We start from the raw sequence: 25,602 nt of genomic DNA on the forward strand, positions 1-25,602 counted from the left end.
TCTGGTCATGGCAAAACTCTTGATTCCTTATTATAATCTTGATGTTGCTAAAATAGTGCCAGCCACATTTAACTTTGGTTCTAGTAATACTTTTTTATTTCTTCAGAACACGAAGTGTTTAGTCTTCCCCACAGATAGCTAAGGCCCACTTCCAGGCTCTCAAACACACTGTCTTGCCCAGTTCACAGCAGCTTTCCCAAGCTAATAGTGGCATTTGTGCAGTTTGCTGATGGGTGACAGTGCATAAACAAATTTTCTACCTGGGGAGAGGGATGTTGAAAAGCTCTGGGTGGTTTGGGAATCACCATCTGGGGCTCCATCTAGTCAGCATGAAAGTTGAAAAATTTGTGCCTTTTCTAGTCAGTGTGGCCAGTGTGGCCAGTGTCCCCAGAGTCCAGGGCTAGAATTTCTCCGTGCGTATCACAAGCACGGCCCTGTTCCTTAGTGGGCTGTGCAGTGGCTTCTCATGGCTATCTGCAATCAAAAGAAGTTGTTACCCCTCTGGATGGTATGATTATCCAGTTACTAAGGAGACTAATACATGCATATAGACGTGTATAGTCATCAAATAGCTATAAAATGAAAAAGTAAGATTTATAAATGCCCTACAGAAATTAATTTTGAGAAAGGATTTAGGCACTGGGGATTTCAGATTATGGCATTTGTGTCTGCAGCAAAGCCTAGGAGCAATGGACCCCCATGGTTTCAATTTAGCAAGCTGAAATACAGATTCTTGCTATTACAGCCAAGGTTGTTAGTTTAATGCCACCACAGGTTTGCCTGCATGGGCTGCCCTTGCCTCCTACAGACTGCAGTGAGCAGAAGGGAGGCCTCCAAGAGGAGAGAAAACTGTGCTGCCTGTTCTGGTCATTCATAAGCAAGGGAGCAGTCAGAAGCACTTCTCAAAGCTAGCCTCAGTATCTCATTTGAATATTAAAATTTTTCAGTTATTTCTTGGTGTGTTTGAGGTTATTCCCAGGCAATTCCCTCCTTGGCCCTTGCCTGCAAGCCTCATTTTAAATGAAGCTCTGCAGTGTTTCAGTTTTTGAAGAGTAAAATGTATTCTGCTTGGAGTTAGCACACCAATGACTTGTAGGACTGGACACCTCTAGGACAAGTACATAGAATCAGCACTTTCTCCTTGATCATTGGAACCTCAGGAAAGTGAAAGACCTCATCAATTTGTGCAGAAATTTACCTTTTAGGTGACATGTACTTGAATTCCAGCTGCTTGTTTACTTGTTTACATTTATATCTGGTGAGGCACAGAACCTTTCCTGAATAAATAAGAAGTACCAAACTACCTGGTAAATAAATTTGTACATAATTTGACTATAAAATAAAACAATGCATATCACATGCCTGGATTCTTCCACAGATTTCCCATGGATTCGATGGATCTCCCTTTAATTGTCCATGGCTAGATTTCACAGTCTGGTTCTGAATATTTTAGTGATGTTCGGGCTGAAGAAAGATGTTAAAAGACCCTAGCCCTAGACTTGATGAGTATGCCAACTTTTAGATGAAAAGTAAATCTCCTTGCCTTGTGCAGCTTACTTTACAAATACAAGTCACTATAAATCCATGTACATGGAAGAAGAGTAGGGCAAGAACACATCTAGGCTTTGCTTTTCCAGCAGTAGGCAGGGCAGAGCTGTTTCCCTCCAGGATGCACAGGTGTTTCAGAGCCAATACTAGTGAGAGTCTGAAAGTCTTTTTCTTCCTTATTGATCAAGAGGAACCTGCTTAACTTGATCCCCAGCAAGATGTGTGCAGTGGTGGCGTGTAGAGCTGACTTGTTCACCCAAGAAAGCACCATCCCTGTGTTCCCCAGGTAACAACTTAGCTCATCTGCGGAGGGGCACACACCAGCGGAAAGAAATGTTTGGGGGAGTGATTCACTGCTGTGTCGGCACCACATTACCATGTCACGTGTGAGGTGAAATGGCATCTCCTTTTCCCTAGTCTGTTTGGCCCTGCGGCTCTCAGATGACCCTGAGAACGCATGGCTGTCTAGTGTCAAAGAGGGCAAGGGCCGCTTTATACATGCCACCAGATAGAAGTCATCTGGTAATAACTTTTCACTGTTGGCAGCTGGGCTGGGTTAGATTCGTGTCTGGCAATAGGCTCTGTTTCGCATTACCACTTGGTCAAGCCAGGTAGCCCTGCTACTTTCTCATTGTAATGTGGCTGAAGAGGGGAAAACTGCTTGTGACCTCAGGTACATTTTAAAACTGAGAGTGTGAAATATAAAGAGGAATAAAATAGTGTGGGTGCTCTATGTCCATTTGGCTCGGAGGCATGTGGATATCATAAGATGTCATGTTAAAAAGAAGTAGGGCTGAGAACAAGCACTGATTTCATTCACATGGCCACATGCACACATGCGTGCTGAAAAAAGGTTGCTGACTCTTCTAAATAACTGAGCTATGAGCTGTGTTTTGGTGATCTGAAGTCATCACTAAGGTTTCCACTAGTAACGTCAGGCACGGAGATGTTTCTAATGTAACAATAATGTAATTATTGTTACCACTCTGTAATTTATTTGCAATCTTATTTACAATTGCAGTTTACTTGCAGTCTGATCTTTGAGGAGATTGTGACCTGTCACTGTCCCTGAGTCTGGAAAAAATAAAGAGTAATGAGGTGTCTGGCTAAGCATGAACAGGAGGGCAAGGAAACAGCTTGTATTGGGGGAGGCTGGCTGAGAAGGCCCGAAGTCCGCAATAGCCAGGATAGCCATCCTGCTGTCTGCGGGGATTCAGGAAGGAGGTAAGCTTAATATTTTCCTCCAGGGGATGTAGGATAATGATGGCTATGTAACTATATTTCATCCATGATGATTAGAAGTGATTAGAAGCGACTGGCCTTGAGATAAAGAGCTGAATATTTAGTCTGAAAATTTTCAAGATGTGCTGTAGGTCTTCAACCTAGCTCTCCACAGAGGGCGAAGGTGCTACTCATTCTTATTGAAAGCTTCTCGATGGAAAAAAAATGCTATTTCTTTGCTCAGCAAAATGCAGCAGAGCAGGTCAATCATCCTCTTTTATTTCTCTGTCCTCAGTCAATGTTATTTAAATTGCATCGGTGTTTTTAAGTTTCTCGTAGCAATGGTTTAATTTCTACTTGAAGTTACAAATTTGTAGTAATCACAGGCTTAGCTAAAATATGTTGCAATTTCAGAAGGAGAAGAACATCTAAGTGGGATAAACTCTAGCTGTCTGTGATATTTCTCTTGCTTTAGCAAGTGACCGTTTTGTCTTCCATGTCAGGTGGCTTCCTGCAATGTGCACTGTTCAGGCCCCTAGGAGAATAGATTTGAGTTTAATTGTGCTTCAAGAGAGAAAGAAGTACAATATATTTATATCTGGATCTTCCCAGATCACCTGTCATTGGTCTGCCTTTTTAGCTGTGAAGCTCCTGAAGGCTCCTCAGGGCTGACTTATTATATGTTATACATGCCAAGTACACAGTATTGCTTCATAAAAAATGGTAGCAATAAGCTATAAATTATGGATAGTTCTTAGATATTTCACTATCATAAGCAACTAATGCATTGGCTCCTGGAGCACTTTAAATGACAAGATCCTCTGCCCTCCCAGTTTTTACACTTCTGGGCTTTTAATTATTATTTTGTATGATTTGTTAAATGCTGGTAATTTACTTAACTCTGGCTTAATCCTCCACTGAACTGAATAGAAATTTCCATTGATATCTGTCTGAAATTTCTCCAGCAGTGCCGTTTGATCTCATTGTGTAGTCTTGCAGTTTAACAGGAGACTGAAAATAACTATCACATATGTTGTTTCATATTTGATTTTCTTAGTTATGATTTGGCACTGAGACTGACACAACCAAGCCCGTAATTTTTCTGGACTTTCTAGACCTCAGACTAAGACACATTTTTTCTGCTGCTGCTTCCTTAGGGCCTGGGTCTTCCCCTCACAGCCCAGGTTTCTGACTGCACTCCTGTGTCTGTATCCCGTGTTAACCCAGATCGCTGTCCCTTCTCTCCTTGCCTCATTCTGTGGTTACTTGAGAAGGCTGCTGATTAACCAAAGGTCAGCTTTTTATACAAGTTATATATCAGTGCTTTTTATAAAAAGTTATACAAGGGGATCGCACCAGTGACTGGGCAATTACTGGGGCAGATGTCCTACCACAGTGTATAATTTGGAAGGAAATTTGGGTGGTGAAGCAGATTACTGACCTGTACTGGTCTGTACGTAATGGCTCAGGATACAGTACTTCATACTTCACTGCCTACCCAATGGATAATGCCCTTCACATTGACTGAATTGCCCTTTTTTTCAAATCTACCTGCACCCTGGTCACATCTGGAACATGTCAGGCTTAATGAGCAGATGAAAAGGCAGTATATTCTATCTACCCATATTTCCCATTTATATGTTGCTATGTAGGTGCTATAGCATAGTCTCTAAATTTATCTTTCTGCTAAATGTCACGAACTACCTTTAAAATGAAAAATAAATACATGAACTACTCTTGCAACAAGAAATGGCTGTGCTGCACGCTGAAAGGACCTGCTCATGTCATGCAGTGGTGTGCTGGGTAAGGCTTGCTTTACCCTGGGAACATTAAACTTTTACGTACATTGATGTAAGGAGAAAGTTATGCTGCTCACTTGGTGCACCAGAGACATAAAACCATACACTATTTAACTAGGTTGACTGAAAGTTCAGCTCAGCCTATGATCCTGGCAGTAGCTGCCAATTTGACATTTCAAAGCTCAGATCAAATAAAAAATCATAATGAGGGGTATTTTCTGCCGGAAGGGAACAAAACTTCCTAGTGGGTATGATTTACTTGCAGCATAAACGCTGGGCTGAATACTATGAAATGTGCGGCTCCAGCTTCGATCAGTCGGAAACTAGAGCCTTTATCATGATGCCTCTGAACCTGCTTTCAGGAAGTTATAGGAGTTTGACAGGTTGGTTTCCATCAATGACTCTAGAGAGCTTAGTAAAAATTAGCTGACAAGCACTTCTAAATTTGTTGTAGATAATTAGCAATATACTGCCTCGGCTCTGACAAAACTAATGACTTACTGGCTGGGGTGTGTTCAGCTTAGAAATGGTGCTGACAACATGGGCCAGGAAATGCATGGGGAAAGGTAATTGCAGCCTGAATGTTTGATTACTTGCAATGTTCATGTTAATTGGGCTAAATTAGTGGATTTCATTTAAAAGCAGAAATGCTTTTTTAATGTTAGAAAATGTAGAACCTGGCTTTAATAAAGTTTAATTCTTTAAAATATATAAAAAACTGTGAAATTGCTCTATACAATTTTAAAATGACTTAAAATTTCTTTGTTCTTGAAATTATGCACTACAGTGCTACTTAAACAGCACAATTTTTAATTTATAAGGTGATTAAATGCAATTACAGTGTACAGATGACAGAATTTATAAATCCCAACATGATGCCATGTGCATTTCTCTTCTGCTCATTTATATTGCATGTGGCTTCTGCTATGCAGAAATCCCAGCTCTGATTATAGATGCTCAAGTGATTTCTCGGTTAATATTGGATCCCCTTTTGGCTATATACCATTGCAGAGATCTACTGGAAAAAGATCAGAGCAGGCCTGTGAACTTGTTCTTCCTTCGTTTTGCAGCACCTCACTTAGAACTTCCTACGGCCGGACTGTCCCGCAGTGAGACCTAGGCTCGTCCTTCACTCCAAGGATGCCCATTCTGGATTCTTGTACGTAATGCACATAGTGCTAGATACACAATTGGCTAAAAAGTATAGTCTTTCAGAGAAGAAGGAATAATTTATAATAGGCATTGTACTGTGACTGCCTTTTTCCTTATATCACACTTATTCTGAAGTATCCTACAAAGAGAGACTTCCTGATTATAGGGCTTATTGCAAACAAGAACAGTTACTTATCCATTCAAAGAGACCTGATAATAGGACCAGTCTAGTCCAATTGAACTTAATGGTTGTTTGCCAGTAGTTTCAATGTGAAGAGCATGGTCCTTACGGTCTTCAAAGCAAAGGAAAATTAAAAAAAAGAAAAAAGAAAAAAGAAGACCATGAACAAATTCTGTCATCAGTTCTTTCATTAAACAGCTTCCTTCCTCAATTTAAGCTATGCTATTAAAAGTACAGCTCTAAAGCTGTACTTTAAAAGCTTTAGCTTTAAAAACTTCCCCTTAAAAATAAAGCAAAGCAGAAAGAAAAGCCACACGTTGATGTTGTGACCATTTCTCATTCCTTTTTTCACCTACAAAGGAAAATGTTTCTTGCAAAAGAGGAGCACGAAAAATGTATGTGTGCCCTTTGCAAAGACAAAAGCTTCCATCTCCTGATAATCAGGTAATTACATGAGCAAAATGGTAAACATATACATAATAATTATTCTGTATCTGACAATACATAGGTGCTTGTAGAATAAATTCTTTCCTATGCAGAAGTTTGCCAGGTTGCTGTGACCAATTTGGAAATTTGGCCCTATGGGTTTTTTTGATGTTTCTTTATCCCTCTGTTTCCAAATTTGAAGAATTCAGGAAGTGATTCAGTCATAATCACTCCTTTGAGCATTTTTTCAAAAAGAAAAGCACCGGGTCAGTAGCACCTCCTTGTTAGATACTGAAGAAACATACAAAACTTCAAAATGAAAGCTTTTTTAACCTACATGGTTATGAGAGGGAGATATCTGTGGTAAGCTGTTGGTCTGGAGGATGAGATGCATTTGCTCTTCTGAGAAGAACAAATCAAGCAGAGGATTCTGACGCCTGGGAAATGGGGGAATAATTTACATCAATAAGCAAAGTAATTATGATATTTATGTCTCTGCCTTAGAACAATGTTAAGTACTATCTATCTCATAGCCAGAATATATTTACAGGCCAACTCAGAAATTTGCATCACAGCATTTAGAGAATGTTAACTTCTCTCAGACAGCTTGCAAATGAAGTGCTTGTTAACTAATTAGTTGTCAGTTCTGGTGGGGGCATTAGTAAGGAAAGGAACTCTCCTGGCATAACTATTGCTGACTACTGAGCCTTATAGATCGCCTCTCTATAAAATTATACAACAACAAAGATCCTGGTTCTGTGAGGTGCTGATGAAACTCTAATATTGTGCTTATGAAATTTTGTGTCACAGCCATTCGTTATAGTTAATGCAATTTTCTCTTTATGTTGTGCTACAATTTTTGACAGTATCTATGGCATTTTATTTTTATGGTGGCATCTACATCCACATATGGAGCATGTCCCAGGGGATTGTTCAAGCACAAAAACTATACTGTTTGCCCTTGAGATCCTCCAACTGAAAAGAGCAATTAGTATGCTCGCTCTCTGGGAGATGCTTTCATAAGTATGTGAAAAAAACCAGAAATGTTAACTAGAGAAATGATGTTAAACACCACTAAGAATGTAAAGCCGAGTTTCCAAAAGTTAGAAGAAATGGAAGCAAAGGCAATGACTATGTGATAAAGAGTATACTGTAGCGGATATTTCAAGATTAGCTCCAGCACTTCCAGCGCAGTGTAAGTGCTCACCTTCAAATTCTTGCTATGGAAGAGCTGCATTGTGTGTAATTATTTGCAATTTTACATATTTTGGCAGTATATTCCATTTTGTAAGTGGTCTTTTCCTATGCCAAACTCTCCCTACATTAGGCTTGAACAAATTGGCAAGATATGAGCAAGCCATACAGAAGAAATGGAGGAAGTGGTGGATCCCAATGTGCAGCCTCTTGGCTATTTGTGTCTTTTGAAAACAGTAAAAGGAATTTCAAATGAAGGCTGTCGTTGACAGAACTAAGTGGCTGCTGAGCCAAAGGAGGCCAAAGCTGTCGGCAAACCACAATCTGGAGACCGTGATGGTTGTACTGGCCACATCTCCACTGCTTCCCTGGCCCTTCTGACTCTGCAGGGCAGCTGGAAGTCAGCAGAGGAGCTGTTCTACAGGTGGCCTGAGAAGAAAATGCAAGCCTCTGTGTCAGCATAAAGCTTTCAATTGACAAATTACCAGAGGGATAGGTTGCGCTGGGCTTGTTTCATACACCTTCAGGTAACATTTTCGCTCTGCATTTTGGAGGATGCTGCTTCACATGCTGCAGTAGCTGTATTTTTGAAGCTTTTAAAGCAAAGGCAGAATTATGGAGAGATATGTTGTGGGAGATATTACACTAGCTTCGTCCAGCTTCACTTTGGACTTTCTTCTGCATGAAAAGTACTGAATAAATCCAAGTTAGTGACTGGGGAGAGCAGAGACTGCCTGAAGGCAATGAACAGATGTGTAGGCTGAGCGAGAAATGATAAGAGAAGAGAAAACTCAGCTAAGAGGATTTGGGCTTCATCAAACTTCCCATGACTTAGACCATTAACAGAGGAATAGAGCAAAATAAGGACTGAGGAATGATATATATAAGGGCTTCACATTCATGACTTTAACTGCTTTATGTAGCTTTTTCGAGGATTTTTGAAGGGGAGAATGCTGCATTTTTGGCTTCTTACACAGCAATACATTTGTTAGGCCCACTTAGAACTCAAAGGTGCTTTACCTCTATTTTTCAGCTTAGGCTTTATTTACAATTCTATAGATTCCAGCTAAATGCTATTGAATAAATTCAGCTCTAATTTTCCTAGGAAGCATAAGTGCTTGGTTTTTTTACACCTGTTCTCAGTAATGACCTCTGCTTTAAAACAAATGGAATAATTTTCAGGGTTTAATGGGCTTTTGCTTTCAACAGCTACAAATAATCTAATTATCTAGCCACTGTGGGTACTGGATGATTTAAGAATTAAAGACACGATTAGAATCTGTTACAGTAATTAGAATCCATTTTAAACCAATTGCCTGTGGCATTACATGGTCTAGTGAAAGAAGGGCTGCTGGCTAAATGCAGCCACTAAATGCAAAAATAAATGTTATTACAATTTTTCTAACTAAAAAAGTCAAGATTTCAGAAGTCACGTAAGTGAAATTGTCTGTCCTTTCTTATGTTACTTGTATTTGAGATATTTCATACATCACTGAAGCCAATGGAAGGAAGATCATTGACTGAATGGGCTTTGGATTAAATTGACTTAATAAAAATGTGAATTAGTGAATAAAAGTAAAATTTAAAAAATAGTGAATAAAAGAAAAATGCAATGAACAAAAAGGAAGTGTAATGAATAAAAACATTATTACCTAAGTAAATTAGTAGAAATCATAATGAAAGAGGCATTGGTAGACTGATAGGCATCAGGAGGACTTCTGCAGAGAAAGCAAGCTGTGCCCCATGGATCAACTCGAATTCCTCGGAGAAGTCAGTGAGCAAGGGAATGAGGGTGATCCAGTTGATACAGTGTTCCTGAACTTCCAGAAAGCTCTGACAACACTGTTTGATCAAAGACTGTTAAAAAATTGAACTCCAATGGCACAAGAAGAAGGATCCTTTTGTAGAAAAAGGTTATGTTAGAAGGTGAAGAGTAGGACTAAATGGTTCATTTCACGATGAGGGTTATGGATGGTAGCATCCAACAGCCATCTGTGTTAGATCAGTGCTGTTCAGCCCATTCATTAACAATCTGCGTAGATGGCGGAACTGAGGTGAGTAAATTTGCTGATGACACACAGCTGTTGACTGTAGAGAATTGTAGAAGGTCCTCATAAACCTCAGCTAATGGACAATAAAGGAGCAGGCAAAATTCAGTGCTAAGAAGCAAAAAATTGTATATACATGTGGGGTGGGGGAGAATGACCCTACTTACGTGTGCCAAATTACCTATTATTGCTCAGGAAAGAGATTTTTGGAGTCACTGAGCTGAAAATGTCAGCTCAGGGTTCAGGGATGATCATAAAGACAAACAAAATGTAGGATTTATGAAGGCAGGAATTGATGTCAAAACAGAAAAAGTTGTGACACCACATAAATTTGCAGTGTGGCCGCGTCTTAAATACTGCAGTCTGTCTATCTATGTCTCAAAGAGGATGTAGACGTACTGGAAAAGATACAGAGGAGGGTGCAAAGACCACTTGGGCATGGGATCCTTCCACACTAAGAGAGACCAAATAGATGGGGACTCTCAGCCTGGTAAAAGCAAGGATTGAAGGAGACTATGAAGAAGGATAGGTGAAGTGAGCCTCTAAGCAGGGGAACATGTTGCCTTTCATTTCTTTCTCACTGTTTCACTCTCTATCACATACATCACAGAAGTTCACAAGAGGAACCAGGGTGCCAGCTCAGCTGCAAATTGCATCAGCGAGAGGGAGCCAAAGGATATCTGAAGTGAGACAGGAGGACAAAACTTTGAGAAACTCCTGCATCTCAGAATTTCCCAGTGAAATGGCAACTGCACTGTGGGCACTGCAGGGAGCACGTTGTGCCTGACACTGGCTCTGCCTGTGCTAGCTGTAGCTATGTGAGAATGCAAAGAGTTAAATAATTTATAGCCCTGCTACTATAAGTAGCACTGAGAGCCTGGAGATTAGTAAATGATAGATAAGGCACCTCTTTTTTCAGAAACAATTTCCTATTAGTAAATGATATATAAAGCACCTTGTTCTTCAGAAACCATTTCCTATCTACTGTGGTCAGATCATGGCAGATGAGAAGGAGAGGGCCGATTACTGATTGGCACTAAGTCACATGGGAGGTCTGGGATCTGTCAAGATTCCTTATACTACTGGCATTTTTCTTTATTCCTTTAATATAGCAATAAGCCATGGTGCACACTCAATCTGGCCAGGCAATGGGCAGCTCAGCAGCTTTTGTAGCTTGCTGTGTGTTTGCTTCCCTGTCTTTCTTCCAAAGCACATCACATTTGCCAGAACTCATCCATGACACAGTTGCTAGGCTGGGAATTGACTCTTCTTCCTTCAGCTTGGCTCTCCGTGCCCTTTGCTTCCACGCCGCTTGCAAACCAGCTCAGCAGCACTTCCTTCCCCACACGGCTCAGTGCACTTGCCTGGATTTGTATTATTTAACATGCTTGCTGTTTTGATGACATTTGATATGTGAATAAGGTGGATTTTATCCTATCAGCCCACCTGTTTTCCTAACATCCATCATTACCTTACATTTGTCCTTATCCAACCACAGTAAAGCAGGACTCTGTCCTCTTCACTCATGCCATACCTGAGTGCTTTCCACTAAGGTGAGGAGTTGTGTTTTTCAGAGTTATATGAATAGGGACCATGTTGCTATCACTTGTCACTGTAATAACAAATAACATCTGCAGCTTGGCTGGTCACTGGTAGAAGAAAAGTCTCTAGAGAGCATAAAAGGTGTTTTTACAATGGCTAATTTTTATTTGCTATTCCTACAAAGAACATTCCTAACTTTAGAAATTAAATATCAAGATATCAAGGAACTAAACACTCCTGCTTCAGGACATGCACCATGTTCTAACTAATGGGCCTTAAGAAATGATCTTCTCTGGATGCATTTTAGTAGGGAGGTAATTTAGACACTCTGGTAGTGAGCCACTGTCTGAAGTAACATGCTGAGTTGCATGGACCACTGGTTTGCTTCTGGAATGGTGATTTTGACCTTTCTGTGAATTTATTAATGGTTAAAAAATACAGTAACTCACATGCACTAACCACAGGCACCACACACAGATACAGACAAACACAATAAGTACAAAGTTAATGAAGGCTTGACTTTTTTATGTTATAAGGAGAATACACTGAAAATGTCTGCAGTTAGAGGGATCCTGGACTGAAAAAACTGGACGGAGCAAGTAATATATTTTTTACTGGGTCAGTAAAAAATGTGACTGTAGAAATATAAGGTGTGATTCATCTCATCTAAATGAAGACATCTACATCCGAGTAAGAGCTCTAGGCTTCATTTATAGCTAATAGAGGACTAGGTATTTTTAGGGTGCAGTTCATCTGGCCTGTGTTAGATATCTACATCTGTTCAGCTGAACGCACCCCAGAGTCACGTGTGATGCTTTTAAACCCAGCCAGCTCTCCGCAATGGAACATGCAGAACTGTCCTCTCCTTGAGAGAGGGCTCACGGTCTCTTTCTGTACTGCAGGAGATATAGCTATTTTAAGCCTTAAATATCTTGGACTGCTTTTTCTCAGACTCTGGGCCAGGATCAAGTGGGGAGCCAAGGAAGAATTCAAAGGGGCAGACAGGCAGCAGCGTTAGGCCTCATCTCCTTTCCTTCCCCTTGAAAGAATGATAACAGGCTACAATTACCACTCACAATAATTTATATTACTAGGGAAGCAGCTAATTACCTTTAATCACTGGCGACAGTCATCTCTTTCAGGGCAAGAGAGTGAACTTCTCTTGCTTATGAATAAGTGAGCTGCCGATACTCAGGGGCTGTACAAAAACAGATGAGCCAGAAGGGGACCGTGCTTTCAATGTTTTTGAGAATCATTGCCTTAGGACTATGAGCAAATCCCTGATGGTATCAGAGGCCACACTTTTTCCATTTCCCATGCCATAAAACAGCTCTGGACCAAAGATGCTGCTACCAAGTGACACTTCCAAGCATAATTTGAAGCCAGTGCAAGGAGAGATTCATCTAGTGAGTGATTCAGGGCACCCATGTCAGGCTGCAGCTCTGAATGTCCTGTGGGCAAGCTTCTCTCATTCATGATATATGTAGAATATCTAATGTGCCCTAAATGGGATGGGATACATACCCCACCCTGTGCACCAGGAAAGGCAGAAAAGGTCTGCCTGTAAGAGACATCTTTAAGCAAATTCCCTTCATGCCAAGTTGTTAACAACTGACTTAAATAAACAGGGAAATCTTTTTTCAGTTCCAATCATTTTTTCTTTTCCTTTATTAAGGTAATGATGGATAATCAATATGGGAAATAAACACATCTTTAAAACAAACTTGAACACAGTCGTTCTAATGCTGATGTATTTTCTTTCTGCAACAGTGCTGCTCAGTTCTGCTCCAAATCCCATTGGCACTGTTGATTTCTATTGCATAATTACTACTTTATAGCATTTCTTAGGCTGTGGCAAGCAAAATATTGCCAGCTGAGAATACAGTTTTAGGCTGCAATATATATGTCAAATCCTCTCAAAAGCTAGAAATCTGCAATTACATGCTGAAATATTGCCTCACTTACCAACTGATATGGTCCAAACAGCAATTATTTTTGCAAAAGCCTTGGTTCTTGAGTTAAAGCGGCTGTGATGGATGGGGTTTCGAATGGCAATATAGCGATCCAGTGAGATGGCACAGAGATGCATAATGGACGCAGTGGAGAAAAGTACGTCCAAGTAGATCCAAACAGCACAGAGCTTAGTAGGTAGAGGCCATTTATATCCTGCACAAGAGAAAGTTGCCATCAGCTAAAAACGTGACATATTCATGTCTGGCTGCATTTGTCCTATAGCATATATTCATCTGGAAAGAGTTTATAGTAAGTGATGCCTTTGAAAGAAAGGGCCTGACACTTCCTATTTTAAAAGACCCTTGTACTTTTTTCATTTGCTTGCACTCCTCTAAACCTTCATCTTTTGGGGATATCTCTGCTTCTTTCCTAGCCTACAGGCTAGATGCCTTTTCTTTTCTTTTTTTTTTTAATTCTATGTTAATAATGTTTGATGCCATAATGAACCATTTCTGGCAGCAAAGTTAAGGAAAGATGAGCAATTTTGTCATTGTAAACATGACAGTCCTCACTTCTCTTTTAGTTTTTTTTTCAGGTAATTACTGTCTTGTTAGCACCTCCTGATATGCAAAACTTTGAAATATCTGAGGCAGCAACTTTAGATTTAGTGGCAGCTGAGGAAATGTATTTTGTTACATTCAAGTGATATTTATGTCACCTATCGTTAGGCACCAACCACACACTTTAATAAGGAGGTTGCTCCGTATATCATCAGTGAACACAGATAGGCTCCTCCAGAAAGAATAATCCAAAGCAAATGCATTAGTGTTACCAATACCCAACCTAAATCTTCTTTGCTGCAAATTAAACGTTTTTTTCTCCTTGTTCTTTTCACTGGTCATGAAGAATAATTGATTACCATCCTTCCTGGAAGCTATTGGAGGATGGCTATCATGTTTTGCCTTATTTTTTCATTTTCTCTTATAGACTAAACAAAGCCAATTTCTTTATCTTTTGCTTACAGACAATGTTTTTTAGAACTTCTGTACTTCTTGTTTCTCTGTCCTGGAAACTCTTTAATTTATCTACATCTTGGTTATAGTGGAGTGGACAAAACTGAACTTGATACTTTTGCAAAGGCTTCCTGAGTGCTAAGTGGAATAGAAGATTGCTTCATAGGTCTTACAGGGAATGCCCTTATACATCCTGAAATGATGACGGCCTTTTGTATAAAAATATCATACTATTGACACGTACTTAGTTTATGATCCATTTTGCCCCCCAGATCTTGTTCAGTATTCCTGCAGCTTAGACAAATTTCTGCTGTAGTAGTTTGTTTGATATCTTCTTTCTATGTAGGTGTCTTTGCATTTATCCTCACTGAACTTCTTTAGTTCATTTCAGACTTTCTCCTCAGGGGTCCAGATCGCTGTAGGCAAAGCTGATCCTGTCCCTCTGAGCGCTTGCAGCCTCTCCCAGCCTGGTGCTTTTGAAAAACTGTGTAAGCTTATACTCTATACGCTATCCAAATTGTTAAAAAGAGTACTGACCAGACCCAGGAGAAGCAGAGCCCTGTAAGACCCCCATTCACAGGCCCTTCTAATTCTGCAGGGGCCCACTGCTAATTCTGCTGGAGAAAGTTTTGCAGTTGTGGTGGTTTAATTTAGAGCATGTTACCCAAGCTGCCCTTGGCAGTGCTGCATGGGGCAATGCCAAAGCTGGCATTGTGATAAACATGCTAGTTTTTCACAGACTGCCTGTCTCATTTGGAGATTTGATGTGACAAGATTTGCAAGAACAGGAACAGAGGGAGAGGCAGAGGAGCTAGATCCCTGTCTAATCAAATTCAGTCTCAGTAATAGGGAGACTTATTTCTCCATGCGCTTGGACTGCTGTAATAGGAGCTGACCCTAACAAGCCAGTCAGCATTTATGGATATGTTTTCTCTTGTTTTCTAGTCTTCCAATGGGGAATCCAGTCTCTGGAGTGCTGTTAACTGAGGACTGGTATTCAGGGGAATGTCTTGCCAGAAGCCTCTCCCTGCCAGGCCAGACCAATTTACACAAGGAAAAAGTTTTTCTGCTTGACTGCAATATTTTTGCACTTGGCAGCATGCAGCCTTTGGGAACACATTTTTCATGTCCTTCTCACTACTTGTCCTCGCTCTAAGCCTAGTTGGGACAGGGATAAACAGCATCCCTCCGATAAGCTACCTTGCAGGCTACAGGGCCAAGGAATGGGTAGCTGGATGAGCAGAGCCAATGCGGATGCAATAATAGCAAGAAGGTGTCTAGATAACACCCTCCAGATAGGCCTTAGGGCAGTGTTTGTGGCATGCGGTGTGTGGCACCATTGCCACATGCTGTGGTCTGGCTACCATCCAGTTCACCCTTCTACATAACCAAGGAAAGATGTGGCTGCAATTTAAAGAGTTGGTAGGCAAGGAAAGGCTTGTGAGGTCCAGGATTTCCTGTGGTCCATGGGAGCTTGTGAGGTCCTGGAGCTCATGTGAGGGAGCCCCATCCAAAGGACATGCAAGCGATGCTTGTGCATGTCTGCTCAGTCAGTGCATTTTCAGACTGGGAGGCTGGCAGACGAGAGGGCAGGGAGCCCCTAGGATGAGAGAAGTTTTCACTTCTGTTGTAGCCAGACAGTAGCATACAGGCAAGAAGGGATGTTTCCTCACAAGGACTTTGAGGAGAGGAGGCAAAGAAGTGAAGCTGGCCAGGATGGCTGGGGTGCTGCTTGTTAGCAGAAGGAGGTGTGTGAAAACCATCTGAGCAAAGGGCTAAGGAAGTGCTACAAAGAAAGAGGAGTGGAGAGTCTGTAAGGGCTGCATGGTCGCTGAGGAGGCCCCGTGCACCATCTTCCTGTGGCAGAAGCACATCAACTACGGCCATGACTAGGGTCAGCATGTGGCTGGACAGAAGCCCTCTGAAATGCCTGCTCCTGCTGCAGCCACCCCACTTTCCTTGCACAGCAGCAGGGAGTTAGGCAGTATCTGTCAATAATCCCAACAGCATTCTTCATGCTGGTGTGGAGAAAGTCTCCAAGGCAGGAATGACAGGCCTCCGGCCACCCAAGAATTACCTTGGTGAGAACCAGCATTGTTGCTGAACTTGCCATGAGTTTTCTGTTCTATGAACACATCCACCTTGGCAGGCAGGGGTGAGTGTTGCTGGGTATCTTTTTTTTTTTTTTTTTTTTTTTGCAGTGGAAATTGATGCTGTTGGGCAGATAGAGAAGCCTGCTTGGCCCAAAGGGTACAGGTTGCAATTCTGGTAAGCAGAACTGGGGCAGACATGGCTGGTGTGGGTGGCCAAGGCACTTGAACATGAATTGCCCACAATAATGGTAAGACTTTAGAGAACGAAGAAATTATCTCTCTTTTGAGCATAACTGAATCACAGAATTACAGAATGGTTGAGGTTGGAAGGGACCTGTGGAGATCATCTAGTCCAACCCCCCTGGTCACCTAGAGCACATTGCCCAAGACCCTGTCTAGATGGCTTTTGAGTATCTCCAAGGAACTCCACAACCTCTCTGGGCAACCTGTTCCAGTGCTCTGTTACCCTCGCAGTAAAGAAGTTTTTTTCCTGAGGTTCAGACAGTGCTTCCTGTGTTTCAGTTTCTGCCCATCGCCTCTCATCCTATCGCTGGGCACCACTGAAACGAGTCTGGCCCTATCTGGTCACCATCCTCCTTCAGGGGACACTGGGTGAGAATATGTGTCCCAGCAAAGTATCCAGCTTGGGTGGACATGCCACTTGTAGAGGGGGAAACCCGCTCACTTCCCAATGTGAGGAAGCAAGTGCAATGCCACGTGAAGGGCCTGTGGGGTGGGTGGTGGGACCCCTCACTGCACGGTCCTTGGAGGTGCTTTGGCAGAGTGATGCGGGTGCCAAGGCCCCTGGTTTGCACTGAGGACAGTCGGTGCACATGATGTAGTTGTGTGGCCACGAAGCTGGCTGCTTGCTGGCCTTTCTTGGGGTGGCTCAGCCCCAACACTCCTGTGCTGGGGGAGGTTTCCCTCCACATCGGGCACTAGTCACCCTGGGAGTGACTTAATGCTGTGCCACACCGAGATGGCACTTCTGCGACCCCTTGCATGTCACCAGCTGGTTTTTCACTCGGAGTTACCCTGCAAAGGGCTCCCCTTCTTGTCCAAAGCAGTGCTTTGCAAAGAGAAAACCAGGGGAAAAAAGAGCGAGGGGGCAAAGCTCCCTCCCGTGTAGCTTTTGGTGACCAGCTGCTCTTCTGTGCCGGTGACCACAAAGGGGGAAGACGCAGCTTGCCTGCCCGTGACCACGGTTTCAGCCAGGCTCGGGTGGCTGCCCCCCTTCGCTGTGTGCAGGAAATTCTGCATCTCAACATGTAAATCATTTCCGTAACATGGATTTCAGGCATCTCCTTCCTCGGTGGCAGAGCCTGGCCAGCAGGAGTCCCTGTTGCATATCTCAGGGAATCGCCCAGGATTTAAAAGGGTTTTTGCTAATCCCACAAATCGGATGATTTCTGCTCCTACAGCTCTATTTTGTGTTGTATTTCCCACCAAAGGTCATTGCACCACTAATAAAATAAATCACAAAGTTATACTACTACGAGCACCAAATGCTGTTTACAAATGCTATCAAGGGAAGTCTGTGTAGAAATACCGAAAGGGACGTCTGGAAATAAACTCCTAGTTTTCTGGATGAAACCTCCCTAATGTTACAAGCTCATGCTCAGAGCTTTAGTGCTGGAGTACTGAAGCGATCCTATAAGCTATACAAGTCTTCACAGATGACCTTGCTTTCTTCATGACATTGCCTGTCTTCTCCATGAACTGTAGCAATTCAATTGTGGCATCGGAGAATTCATTTCTTGAAGCTTAGGGGTGCTAACAGCCTGCTAATATTTTTATTGAACACATAGTCTGCTGCTTTTTTCTATATGTGAGCTATGCTGCAACTGATTTTGGTGAAAATTACAAGAAAGGTCTGCTATAAATCACCTAAAAGGGTATGAACTGTGAGTTATGATTCAGTTAATTCTTGAATAACTTCTCTTAAGCTATCAGAGCTGATGTTTAGTTTTGCATTTGTAAATGTTGCTAAAATTGACTCTCATGCATTTTTTAACTCCCAAAATATTTACCCAGCATTTGCTGCTAAGTAGCTGTCTAAGTAGAATATTGGTGTTAAGAGAATGATTTAAGTTTGAGTTATTTATTTTAAAAAAAATGAAGGGGCTGCCTACTTTGAATCTAAAGGTAGTCATTAGTGCTTCTATGCATATTTGCAGAGCAAAGTAATTATCAGGACATTACATTCTCATTAGGAATATTGAAAATCATTAGCCAGGGACAAAACTGAAAGGATAGAGAGACCAGAGAATCTTTGTATGCATTTTGAGGCAGTTCTGTCAGAATCAGAGTAGTTCTAGACAATGTTTAAAATGTCTGTAATTAGAAATTTAAAGTAAGAGAAGATTCAAGTACTCCTCCTACTCTTATATCTATTAACCAGTTCTATGTATTTCACCCTGTACGGAGTGATTACATTGTCTTTGTAGAAAGAGAGTGAAATAACAACAGCAACAACATGTGCATGCAATGTTTAAAGCTACTCAATACATGCAGTAGATTACACAGGTAATACTCACCGTACAGTATGGTTAACATTGACACAGGCATGACAAGGAAACCCAGCAGGATATCAGCTATTGCAAGTGACATTAGAAAATAGTTAGTGGCATTCTGTAGCTTTTTCTCCAGTGACACAGCCATGATGACAAGAATATTTCCAGCAATGGTTAAAACAATCACTATCACTGTCAGCAAAGCTGGCCAGTTTTTCTCCGAAAGCTGAAACAGGGGAGAGTAGCACGGTGGACTCATTCTAGCTTCACATGAAAGATTAGTCAGGTTTGCAGAGTCCCCAGTCAAGTTAAAGAGATGTGAAATATTAATCTCTGCAGGTCCATTAACATTTAGTTGTATTAAGGAGTTTGCAGTTGGGTTCACAGAGCTCTGCTCATCACAAAAAATATCCATTGCTAAGTCTGAAACTGGTGAGATAAATAGTGAAAAATAGGAGATTATCACCCTTTGTCACCATCAGGCTTTATATTCCTCAGCTGTCCATGCCAGAAGTTGATGGAACACAATCTTTCGTCGACTGTATTTTTGCCACTAATGTGCTGTAAAAAACCATACCAGAATTACTCCGAATGATGGAATGTTTTGTTTTCGGTTCCCTGGGAAGTCCGGTGTTAGCACACATTGAAAATCCAGCTGAAGAGCAAAACCAAAGGGTAGGACAGAGAATGTGGACTTGAGGCTTCAGAGAGCAAAAATGTTGGAGAAATAAAAGAGAAAAAACTTTTGCAACCACTAGGACTCCCCTCTGGAGCTACATCTTATTGCTATTGGTAACTGTAATCACACAATTTTAAACACAGCAGTATTAAAATAGCTTGCCATACAAAACAGCAGCGCTCTCGCTTCTCTATTAAGAAAGTTGATTAAAGATTCCATCCAGCATCTTTCTCTCAAAATAATTAGATATGCTTTTATTTATAGTTCATCTTCCATAATATGGCTGATAGTCTCTGACTTCTGTTGTATTTCAGTATCATTTTCAGCCTCATATCAGAGATTACTTATTATGCTCCATGTTCATTTTTATAGCTAATTGTACCTTTTGGCCCAGCATGGCTTTGAAATGGAAATTAAACAACTAAGTACTACGATAAAAAATACAATTTAAGGAAGACTTACATTGTACTTCAGAGCCCACACTCAAACTGCAATTAGGTTCACTTTGTACCCTGATTTACCATATCCTTCACTGCATTTAGCCAGTTTTATGTCCTTTTTCTTCAGTCGCCTCCAAAATGGTGATATTTGGAATAGTGTTTTTTTTTTTTTTTTGACTTCTAAACTGCACACTTGAGTGAAGCCAGTTCCTGTGCTGTGAGTCTTGCGCTTTTCTTCTGAGAGATAGGCAGCTTGCCGGCTCTTTCCTTGTGCGTTTCCCCCGCCCCAGGGCAAGCTATATTTAAAATAATAATAATATCGGAGCCCTTCTCAAAGTGACACAAAAGAGAGCACACACTCTAGAAAGAGCAGCCGGCACAAAGGAATTACTGATTTCGACAGGAATGGAATTTCTTGCTCGCTGCCTTGCTCAGTTTGTCAGACCTCCCACTATCTAGATGTCATAAACTGCAAGGTAGCGACAGCAGAGGAGGGCAGACCAAATAGGGACTTTTTGGTTACTAGCAGCTTTTTCACTTTATATTTTGGCTGTCCTGTGCTTGGGTCTTTTTCAGTGTGCACTTTTCATCTGTGGAGGATGCCTTGCAAGCACAGCTGCATGCAATTACAATGCTTTACAGGATGCAGGCTTAAAAGAGGCAAAATATAAGGCTCGCGATGGTAGATACCAGTGAAAACTGTAAGTATGAGGCATTTTCCACTGAGAGGGCAAATTATGCCAGCCTTAAATGGAAGGACTAGTGTTTAGTCCCCTTCAGTTTTAACTCCAGGTCTGTGCTGACGTGGTAATCAAATTGACAATAGGTACTCCTAAAAAATTAGAGTCACCCTGATGTACACTGTCATTACAACTTAAGACTGTGGCTCTACTCTGGATATCAGGAACTTAAAAGGTTAAGTGTGAACAGCTGGATGTTGCCATGCCTAAGACCTTCGTAGATACGGTTGTAAGCTCCTCAGGTTGGCACTGTACCATCTCCTTTGGTCTGGCTGTAGGCACCTCGTGGTAAAGGCCAAGTGTTTTCTGATCACTATTCCATCCTCCCAGAAAACCATCTGACAGATGTGAAATTGAGGCACAGGTATATGAAATGCCTTTCCTAGGGATGTATGTGAAAAATGTGGAGGAGTCAGAAACCACTTTGGTATGTTAAAGTCATAGCCCAGTATGTTAGAAAAAAACTGTGATCCTCTGATGTCTTCTAGCAAAGTATGTTGGATGTGCTACTGAGAACAAGTATATTGTATTATCTACCTCAGGATCTTTATTTACTAAAACAACCCCCCACAAGCCTGACAATGGTTTCCCTTTCATTTATTACTGTTATAAGGGAAGATCCAAGCAAGCAATGGGAATCAAACCTTCCTCTGCTGAACCTGGTGAAATGAGGGTGCCTTGGCTTCCAGAGGTGCTCTTGTTTCCTTGCAGGACCAAGCTTGTACTCTGTGTTGAAAGCCAAATCACAGTGAGATACAATTAAAAAAAAGAATTAATATCTAAAGTCAATCTTGACCATTGTTTTTCCTAAAGATGAGCACTTCTGGAAAACTGTAAGTCCCATGATAACCAATTCTGAAACAATTTTCCGCTCAGATAGTGTTAGAGCCTTACACACTGGGACCTGCAATCCCAGGCAGTGTGTCTGCATCAGAAACAAAGGGAGCTTCAGTGGGTCCCAGTCTATGTAAATTAAGTGAAATCTTATCTTAAAATGGTGATAATGTGGTCTGCAGCTAGTCATAAAACATTCTTTAGAAACAAAGCTGGCACTGGAATAGTCTACATATTGCTGTTTAATTGCTGGAAGGCACCAACCTACCAGGTTCATGAGAACCCCTCCTCTGTTCCTTAGCACTGCTTGGAAATGTTGTGGGACATTAATCTGTACTCTTGGGCAAGTTTGTTATGCTTGGCATGGTGCACATTTCAGCTTCCTAGTAATGCAGCTTTTCAACAATTTCATATAAAACAGGAAAAGGAAGAAAACCTACTTTGCATAACCCACACTTACTGTTTTCAAGATTATTCCAGGTACAAAATTCCCTCTTCCTGAGTTTGTCATTGCCCTCCTCAGTGCTTTGAGTGGGTTGTGCAACCAGTAAGCATAAAAATCAGAGTCTAATAGTTCATTCTGACAACTAAGCATGAGGCAAGTGGAATGCGAATACTTTTTCTTGCAGTCAAGACTATTACTATTTGGTATCTCTGTTTACATTTATCAGGGATTGTTGGAGTAGTTCATACTGTGGCGCCAGGAGATGTGAATCAGAGCCGTGTTATTAGAAACCAGAACAAGTAACTAAACAGTGCTGCGCTCTTCTCGACACTCCACAGGCGAGCTTGTTTCCAAATCTCCTGACCTTCCTGACTCATGCCTTTGCGGTGAAGAGAGGTTGACATGAGATTTCCAAAAAATGCACAGGAGCAGCATCTCTCACCCTTGCTGTCCATGGGTGATGATCCCAAGCAAGTCGTGTGCTGCGGCACCAACATCCCTTGTCCTCGTGGACACAGATGCTGACACTGCAGATCCCACGGTGAGTAACACTGCGGTGCCTGTGCGGTGTTCTGGGGGATCTCTGCTGTAAAATGGCTGTCTGTCCTGATTCAGGCTGGGCTGCTTTTGACAAGCAGCTTTTGAGTGAGAACCAAATATTAGAAGTTGTGGCTGGAGGGGAAGTTGGAATAACTCTGTTTAATTATAATTTCTAGGTGTAATAAATACTAAGCAATCTGCAATATGAAGATACGTATCAAATATAATGTAAACTCTCCAAACTTCCCTGTCTATCCCCACCTGCTTCTCTTTCTATTCAATCCCAGGTGAAGTTGTGGTTTATCTCTTACTTTTGCCTCACTGACTCATGGATCCATGACTTTTGGACGGTGATTTATAGGCTGTTCTGCTCCCTGAACACATGCTATTCTTTCTGTGGCTTCTAAAGCACATAGGCCTGTTACAATTAAAGAGAAAAGGTCTGTTCCCTCCAGATTGCTCCTGTGATGAAGAGACTGCAGGTTAACAAAAGGCAGGACATCCCTTATGTAAACAGAAAACAAAACAAAGGAAAGAACACAGGAAAAAAATGCACTATTGTGTCCTTCTTACATAGCTCTGCACATATCTGGGAGGCTATGTGTTTCTGAGCATCTCTTTCTACTCTTGTTGAAATCCACTTCTGTTGAACAGAGGTACTGGACTTAGTCTTGCATGCTTACTTTTCTAATGGTCTTCCTGACATATTTATATGCTAGTTTGGCCCTCTCATCAAAGGCGGCTGGGACTTGTCTGCATGGAGACTAGCACAGAAATAACACAGTAAAAGAAGTCTAGGAACACGGACAATTTTATGAGTGCCTTCATGAATGAATTGTACTGGACTACACGTTAAAATAGTAGTTATTGTACTTATTATAGCTCGTGCCCTGTAAGGACAAGCACTGTATCTGGAAAAGCTCTTCTGGCTAACTTGGGCTATGGTGAGAGTGGGAACACCACTCGCATATGTGCATGCAGGGAAGGTGGACAGGCAGCCTGGACAGGAGATGTTTCCCACATGGCCCCTTTGCATCCTCCTCCTGTTGCTGCTCCGGTTTGTGTGTGCAGGTGCAGGTTCTTCCTCTCTCCTCTTCCCTCATCCTCCCTCTCATTTCACAGTGCCCGGGGTGGGACACTGGATTTCTTTATCCCACATCTCCCACATTTTGCCATCACCTCTCAGCATGCTGCTACTGCATCAGCTTTTCTCAGGAAGATGCCTGGGAAGGATGTGCAAGAGAAGGGAGGATGGAGACAGAGATGCAGGTGCACAGGACCTTTTCTGTTTCCCTCCCTCCTAAGCCCTCCGGCTTCTAAGCTGGATCTCTTCTACTGGAAGCTGGGTAGATTGCCATTTCTGGGACAGGAGTGGCAAATCGATGTACACTTTTGCTTTCTCAGCTCCTGCTTAGCATCTAAGAAAAGTCAGCCCAAACTGTGGGCTTGAGGCTAAGGGTGTGAGTTCCCCACTGCTGCTGGGCCTGCAGGAGCACCAGTCTGGAGCAAGGCACTGGGAAAACAGGGAGGAAAACTGGCCAGGGAAAACATGTGTCTCACATAGCAGCTCTGAGAGTAAAAGAAGCTGAGACCCTCAGTTCCCAACTTGGTGACATGGCAGGGCAGACCACCATGAAGGGCTTCACCCTCCCTGGTCACTCTCCACCACTACAGTCGCTGTTTCACTCCCTTCACCTAGCGCGTAGGGTTGGACAGTTTCTGTGAAGTGCGAGACGCTACCCCACTGGGATAATAGCTTTAACTAAACTTGAGGCTACTGTAATTAACCCTATTGTAACTGTATGTCTCATTGTTGCCATATTCCCACCATTTCCTTCAAGGTTTAACATTAATATTCTTTCACCATTATTATTTTTTCCACACAACATTGCTTCTCTGTCTAGGTATAAAATAATTACATCTAAGACCTATATTTCTGTCATCCTTGAAAAAAGATAGAAAGCAATATGAGGAGAATGAGCCTTATTCTCTGTTCTCATACATTATTTATAAGCTAAGGTCCCAATGCAGATTTTAGGACTATTTCCTATGACAGTAGGTGAGAAGGTGTTTGGCACCATAATCCAGGAGATCAGCCTGGATCTCCACCTTCTCTGTGTATTTACAGTCCCAACAAGGAGGAAAATATGAGCGTGAACTCAGGACACTGTAAGGCACATCTTTTATCTGACTAAATGTGTGCCCTGAGATCAGTACTGTTACATGTGATACCAGTTTTAGGTTGATGTGATTCCAGTGGAGCTCAGTGGAGTTGCTGTGGCATAAAACTGTCATGATCTGTGGGCTGAGTAGAGTTGGCCAAAAAAAACCTCTCTTGTGTGAAGTTCTGAGTATTTAAACATTTTTTTTCATGGATCAAATTTTTTTCACAGAAGGAAAAGCTCTGAAGAAATTCAGTTTAGAAGTACCCAAACATTTTGTTTTAGTCTTTTTGATCTAAGTGTAACATTTTAATATTGTTGAATTAAAAATGTTTACTTGTGAGCTGGCTGTGATGCGAGCTGTCTTATTCCCTTATTCTCCTGGATAATTTACATCCAGCCTAACACCAAAGCCAAAGGCTGTTTCAGGTCAAAATGAGTTGAAATATTCTTGTTCAGTTAAAAAGTAAACTGAAACATTTTGATTTGGGTCAAGCCAATAAAGGCAAGGAAATATTTTGTTTTGATTTTCCCACAGGAAACCTGAATACTTTGAGCAAAATTAAGTTTTTCTTGCATAAAATGTTGAGTTTGTGGAAACTTAATTTCCCATTAAAGGCCACATTGCTGGGAAGTGTCCATTACACTTTTGTGCAGAAACAATGAATGGTCTCTGATGGATGAATTCTGAAACCTTGATTTAAGGAAACCTCTCTTAAAATCTGTGTTTTGTGATAGAGAAAACTGAAGTCTTAGTCTGTCCTTCATGTCTTTCTGTCAGACCGCAAATATTAACTATGTATCTGAAAACAGTTTTTATCTGACCAGAGGCCTCTGCAAACATGTGATTTACTAAAACACATTTGACTTTAGATAGTCTCATTTTAACTCAGCTAGGAAGAAGCTTGCAGGTTGGTTTGTTCTCAGACAATATTATTCTGTCTTCTGATGATTTGAGTTACAAATGGGCCAGTTCCTCTGAAGATAAAATTTTGTTTCACCCAGACATACATCAGTGTCAGTTCTGTGACATAAAGCTCCAGTATTAGTACCCAAATCTGTTCCACTAATTTTTTTCT

The 25,602-nt window shown here is 41.6% G+C and overlaps 1 protein-coding gene and 2 long non-coding RNA genes across 3 annotated transcripts in view; 2 read left to right on the forward strand and 1 right to left on the reverse strand.

The window, feature by feature from the left end:
- The window catches only part of HTR2A (5-hydroxytryptamine receptor 2A), a 31,964-nt gene extending 11,648 nt beyond the window's left edge, over positions 1 to 20,316 (reverse strand). Inside the window, exons 1-2 of the mRNA XM_026108356.2 lie at positions 18,708 to 20,316; positions 13,077 to 13,277 (exon numbers count right to left, since the gene is read on the reverse strand). Coding sequence (XP_025964141.1) covers positions 13,077 to 13,277; positions 18,708 to 19,098 — 592 coding nt within the window. The 5' untranslated portion in view covers positions 19,099 to 20,316. The remainder of the gene's footprint in view (positions 1 to 13,076; positions 13,278 to 18,707) is intronic.
- On the forward strand, positions 3,933 to 9,160 carry LOC112988116 (uncharacterized). The gene is made up of 3 exons (XR_003260455.2): positions 3,933 to 4,061; positions 5,639 to 5,727; positions 7,655 to 9,160. It is a non-coding gene; the product is annotated as an uncharacterized LOC112988116 (long non-coding RNA).
- A 61-nt stretch (positions 20,317 to 20,377) lies between the features above and the next one.
- LOC135327148 (uncharacterized) overlaps positions 20,378 to 25,602 on the forward strand; it is a 36,405-nt gene continuing 31,180 nt past the window's right edge. The window contains exons 1-2 of the long non-coding RNA XR_010387244.1: positions 20,378 to 20,503; positions 22,048 to 22,362. This is a non-coding gene — a long non-coding RNA (uncharacterized LOC135327148). The remainder of the gene's footprint in view (positions 20,504 to 22,047; positions 22,363 to 25,602) is intronic.

The sequence above is a fragment of the Dromaius novaehollandiae genome, chromosome 1 (genome assembly GCF_036370855.1).
Source record: "Dromaius novaehollandiae isolate bDroNov1 chromosome 1, bDroNov1.hap1, whole genome shotgun sequence".
NCBI classification, from domain to species: Eukaryota; Metazoa; Chordata; class Aves; order Casuariiformes; family Dromaiidae; genus Dromaius; species Dromaius novaehollandiae.